Source organism: Xenopus tropicalis, chromosome 5, assembly GCF_000004195.4.
Source record: "Xenopus tropicalis strain Nigerian chromosome 5, UCB_Xtro_10.0, whole genome shotgun sequence".
Lineage (NCBI taxonomy): Eukaryota > Metazoa > Chordata > Amphibia > Anura > Pipidae > Xenopus > Xenopus tropicalis.
In genome coordinates this window covers 88,198,161-88,204,280 of record NC_030681.2, presented here as the reverse complement: position 1 = coordinate 88,204,280, position 6,120 = coordinate 88,198,161, and the positions used below count along the sequence as shown (strand labels likewise).

General features: G+C 41.7%; 1 protein-coding gene across 1 annotated transcript; it reads left to right on the top strand.

Annotated features, from left to right (window-relative positions):
• Positions 1–327: 327 nt before the first annotated feature.
• Positions 328–5,809, top strand: prss35 (serine protease 35). Its single transcript, XM_004914525.4, has 2 exons — positions 328–661; positions 2,943–5,809. Exon 2 carries the CDS (start codon positions 2,962–2,964, stop codon positions 4,225–4,227), a length of 1,266 nt encoding a protein of 421 aa, XP_004914582.1. The 5' UTR covers positions 328–661; positions 2,943–2,961; the 3' UTR covers positions 4,228–5,809.
• The last annotated feature ends 311 nt before the right edge of the window (positions 5,810–6,120 follow it).

The following is a 6,120-nucleotide window of genomic DNA, read 5'->3' as shown; positions in this document are numbered from 1 at the left end:
GGATGCACAAGGAAGAATGCTAACAAGCCAAGAGGAAAATGGCAATTGAGCCAAGTACAACCCTGCTCTCAGGGTCGGCAAATGATGGCCAGAAATAAAGAAGGCATCGGAGGAAGCAAATGTTTAGCACAAAAAAGACTCTGCTGCCAAACTCCTAGACAACTACGTACAGCTTCCAGCTTCTAGCTTCTCCTTTGTTGGTGTTTTTGCTCTTTCCCTGCTAGTAGAGAAGTCTTGGGAGTACTCGGAGCAGCCTTACGTCCCCTGCTGGTGATGGAGGTGCCTGCCCAAGGCATTCAATGCATTCATTCTGCCCCACAGAAGCAGTTTCATCATCCCACTTCTCTGAATGATTTGCTTTCTGCAGCCTGATCTGTAAAGCATTCTGCATACACCCCCTCCTGCTATTTTCTTTTCCTCAAATGTCAGAGCACTGCCAGAGTAGGGAGACTCAGTATTGTCTTCTTTCTCCTCCTCTCTCTCTCACACTCCCTGCCCTCCTATTGCCCCCCTCCCATGCACGTCCCTCCTTTCCCCTGCATGAGTTGGAGGTGCACTGAGTTCTGCCGCTACCTTCAGGGTAGGAGCTCATGTCTCCCCCTTCTACAAGGATCTATGATTTAAGGCAGGGACTGCTTGCAGAAAAGTCATTCTTTAACAGGTAAGTCTTTTTCCTGTAACAATGAGCTAGTGCCAGTAGATGGAGCCCAGACCCTTCACCTGTTGCTTGCAAAGCGGCCACTTTATGCCAAGGCAGAAGGGTATGCACCTGATGCCCTCCAAGGCAACACACATATTTTCTCATCTTAAAAGAAGGATCTGACAGAGCCATGGGTTTATAAGGGAGAAGTTATTAGTGTTACTCAATAGACCTAGTTAGGTTTGAAGGTAATTTATTGTTTATACCCAAACTGGGACAGCTTGTAATGATTTGGGGGTTCAGATAAGAAACACAAAAATTAGAGAGTTAAAAATGCAAATATATGTTATAAATCATAGGCTATTTTACCCTGCTCAGTCAGCTGCATGTAACTCAGGTAGGTTGCTTTTTTTCTAGGCTAAACCCTCCCAAAAATCTTATGCATGCAGTGCTAGGGTCTCATTCACAAGCTGTCTTCTTTTAAGCACTTATAGAAGCTGGCTCCCTAACATTAAATTCCCTGTGAGTGTGCAGAATGGGTGCTATAGACTGGCACAGGGTGACTTAAATGGACCAATTTGGAATGCAAAGCTCTGATTGTGTCTTTGGGAAACCTGATAACGTCCCTGTTTGCTGCCGCTTCTTCCCCCTATGCAGAGTATTTGATGGGGCAGTGCCTGTAGGTTATATGCCAGGGCTGGTGGGTTTATCAGGTGTAGCTAAATGGCGCATTTAGCTCCAGTTTTGTGCCTGACAGGGGAAACATGAGGCACTTTCCTGCCCCTATGTATAGTTTATATGTATATTTGGCCCTTAGCTTGCTGCATACTGGCCACTTGTTTAGTTGCACCACAACTGAACTGAAGCAATAATGCCAGCGTGTACCTTCTCTGTGTTTGTCATGTCATCTGCCCAGGAGATATAGCCATGCTTAACTATAGGCTGGTGGTGATTTGAGTGCAAGTATATACAAGACAGGAAAAAGGGAACTCAGTGTATGACACCTAATAGTTCCCACAATAAACTTTCCATTCATCATGATGAATACAAAAAGGTGTCAGTCTGAGAAACTCTCCCTGACCATATCTGCAATAGCATTCTGTGGCAGAGCAGATAAAGCCTGTGTTGCCATAGAAGTAGATAAGTCCCCAGCACCATGCAGTGTGTGTGCCAGTGGGACCTAGCTGTTATTATACTTAGCCGGTTATCTAGGTCCCACCAAGTAAGGAGACAGTGTAAATCAGCAGACAGGCTTAGTTCAGCCAGACTGTACTCCTCTGTGGGCTTGCCTCGAAGGCAAAAAGATGAAATGTTTCCATGACATATAAATACAGCATTATTTTTATGGCAAAGCCACATTTGGGCTTATATGTACATGTTTAAACCTCTTCTGCCACCTGCTGGATTCACTGAATATCACTGTGATGCTCCATCTCTGCACTTCTGATTTTATTAGCAATGTGAGCTCCTACATCCCTTCATTTATAGACAAATCCAACATTTTGAAAAATGATTTTAGTAATAAATCTCAAATCTTTTAATGAGACAATACTTATTTGTTATTAATTGTAAGCAGCACAGGCAACAACCCTGCAGCTAAGAAGCTAAAGAATTCTCTTTATTATGCAGTTCAGACATTATTTCTATAAAACATTCACATTACATTAAAAATAACCTCTGTGAGGCAAAGTGTGAGACAGAACTTCCCTGACCTAGATGTCAGATCGCAAAGCGGGATGGAATGTATCACCTCATCTTGCAGCACAATCCATGAGTTACCAGCGTTTGTCATTTTGAGGTCGGTTTACAGCATTATTGATGGTAGATCCCAACTACATGTTATATCTACCTCCCAGATATGGAAATGAAAGAAGTTTTTCTGTGTAAAAATTTACACTTCTGTTATAGCTTTAAGGGTACTGTTGCTTATCTCTATAGCATATATTAATGTACATGCAAAATCTGAATTAAACATTGCAGGTCAGTGTACATTTCTAGTCTGGCCCACTGGATGAGCATATATGTTCACCAGACAGCTATTTCTGGCTTGACTCCTGTTATGCCAAAGCATAATTATGTCAAGGCTCACATGGGTTAGTTTAGATTGGATCTGATGACATCAGACATTTTAGCACAATCATCAAGACTCAGATTTATATTTATTAACAAGAATTTGATTCTGGTTATTGTTTGGATGCATGACATGACTTTCTAACTTTTACCAGCAATAATATAAAATTTGCAAATCTATTAGTAAATTCTTAAGAATTCCTTACTAATATTTGCCTCCTTCATGTTCTAGGTAAAAACAGTTTGTTGAAATGGATACTCTACAGCTTGCGCTTGTGTTCCTCTCCATTGTGGCATTACATATCTGTATAGCAGATGAAACGAATCAGGACTATACCTGGCACATAAAGAAAATACCTCACATTGTTAGTTCGGATATTGTCACTCTCAAAAACCCATCTTATGAAGCAGAACTTCAATTGGAGCTGAATGGAACATGTGGGATAGAATGCCAGAGGACCTTGCCCCCGCCCAGCCTAGCTGACCTTGAGGAGTACCTTTCCTATGAGACAGTGTTTGACAACGGCACACGCACAATGACAAGGGTTAATGTCCAGGGTTGGCACCCCGAAACTGAAATGGAAGGCAACAAACCAAAGCACTCTGTGCGCAGAAAGAGACAGATATATGGCACTGACAGTAGGTTCAGTATATCTGATAAGCAATTCATGACCAATTACCCATTTAGCACAGCAGTCAAACTGTCAACCGGGTGCAGCGGCATTCTCATTTCACCAAAGCATGCTTTAACAGCTGCCCACTGCATACATGATGGCAAGGATTACATCAAAAATGGCAAGAAGCTACGTGTTGGCCTTCTTAAGGTCAGATCCAAGCGTGGTGGCAAGCGCCGCAAGGGATCGAAAAGGGCAAAAGAAGATGAATCCGAAGATGCAGACCCTCCAAAGAAAGATAGAAAACAAAAGAGAAAATCCATTCAAAAACGATCAGCAGCAGCAGAAGAGCTGACAAACAATCTTTCTGGGAAAGAACGAGGGTCTGGAGCTGGAAAGCCATCATTCCAGTGGACAAGAGTGAAGGCCATTCAGATCCCCAAAGGATGGTACAGGGATGTGTCTCACAACATGAGTCTTGATTATGATTACGCTGTTCTAGAACTGAAGCGTCCACACAAAAAGAAATACATGGAGCTTGGCATCAGCCCCGAAGCTGATAAAATGCCAGGAAGCAGGGTGCACTTTTCAGGTTTTGATGAAGATAGGCCAGGGCAGTTGGTGTATCGTTTCTGTAGAGTCTCAGAGGAGTCTACAGACTTATTCTATCAGTATTGTGATGCAGAGCCTGGTTCCAGTGGATCTGGTATTTACATCAGGCTTAAGGAACCCAACAAAAAGAAATGGAGGAGGAAGATCATTGCCATCTATTCAGGACACCAGTGGGTGGATGTTAACAATCAACAGCAGGATTACAACGTAGCTGTCAGGATAACTCCACTCAAATACGCTCAGATATGTTACTGGATACATGGGAACCATGCTAGCTGCAAACAAGGCTGACCTGATTTGGGAGGAAGCCAAATCCCATCCAATCCAAAGAGAATGGCTTAAAAATATTCTGCAACGAGGAAAAGCCAGTGGGAATTTAATGCCCATACACCCATAATTACTGTCATCATATACAAACTGCTAGCTGGACCAGAAACAGAATATAGTGGCATAAACAATTCTAAAAGAATGTGTGTACAATTACATACTGAATATAGTTTAAGATAATTAATAAGAAAAAAAGTTTATGAAATGTCATTCCAAAGCAGTTTGGGGTTCCACTGCAACATGGGGTCCCGAAGGAGTTCTGTAAGTAAACTAATCATTTCCAACTTGGCAGTTCCACACTATCAGCCAAATTGCAAGTAACATCTTATAATATAACACTATTTAGCTGTAAAAAGCAATAAGGACATGGGTGATGGTAATATTGTATCTAAATTAAAAGCCTAATCTAGTGTATAGGCAAGTAAGCTGCTTGCTCCCATCTCTCATCTATGTAGGGTACTGCAGCTTGTGGGATGGAAGAACAGATACAAAAAAGCACTGATATTACTGTGCACTCTCAGGCAGAGGCCAGGAAACTGTGGCCTATAAAAGCCTTGCTACATTTTACATTTCTTGTGCTTTTCTTAAAAAACTTACTATACCATGCAAAACCTAACAGTGTCTGGGAGCTCTAAGCAGTGTTGGGCGGGGATGCCAGGTGCCCACCAGAAAACCTTAGACCATAAACTCACTCAATCATTTTAGTATTTTAGTTTCTTTTCTTTACATACTATAATCTATCCTTCCATGCCTCTTTGTTCCCATACAGAAACAGGGAATAACCATGAAATAGGCCAAATGGTTAGGAACATGAGGGCCCATTGACACCTGGGCCTACTGGGAGTTTTCCTGGCCTCCCAGTAGGCCAGTCTGAAAATGGTTCTAGGACCCACCAGAGTAGCCAACAACAAGGTCCCACTCTCACAACTATTGGATGTTGCCAGTGCTACATGTAGACCTATGGTGGAAATACATAAGGACTGATGGGAAATGTCCTTGGCTGGGCCCCGCTAGAAGATCCTCTAGTACCCTTGCAAGCCATTCTGGCCCTGGTGTCAAGTAATAACGCTGTAGAACAGGGTTCCCCAACCAGTGGCTTGTGAGTAACATGTTGCTCCCCAACCCCTTGAATGTTGCTCCCAGTGGACTCAAAGCAGGTGCTCATTTTTGAATTTCAGATAAGGAGGCAAGTTTTGGTTGCATAAAAACCAAGTATAATGCCAAACATAGCCTTCTGTAGTCTGTCAGTCCACATAAGGATTATTAAGTAGCCAATAATAGCTTTTATTTGCACCCCCAGGAACCTTTTCCATGCTTGCGTTGCTCCCTAACATTTTTCCATTTAAATGTAGCTCACAGGTATAAAAGGCCGGGGATCCCTGCTGTAGAAAATATCTTATAGTGGTGTAAATATATCAGGATGAAACTATAGAACAGGAATAACAATGGATTTATCTACTGAACTCGCACATAGTAAGTGCCTGTACTGAATAAGTCATACTTTACCAATTTATTACACTTCCATAATAAATAAGCAATGCTAAAAGAAAAGCATTACTTGAAAATTGCAGTTTGGATTTCTCCAAAAAAACCAAGATGATCTCAAGTAATAGATGGGTGGTTATTGCATGTTATTCTTATAGTGAACATATTTACTTTCCTCTTTCTTGTCACTGAGACTGTATAATAAAGACATTGATGGTTCTAAGCAGAACCAACCTTTTTAATAGCAAAGAAAGCCTGTATAAATGTTTTAGTCCTGTCTTTAAAGTATTTACAAGCAGATATTATATGTTAGTATTAGTTAACTGTGCCTAACCTACAAGCTAGTGGGCAATCCCAAGCTATCAAGTGTTG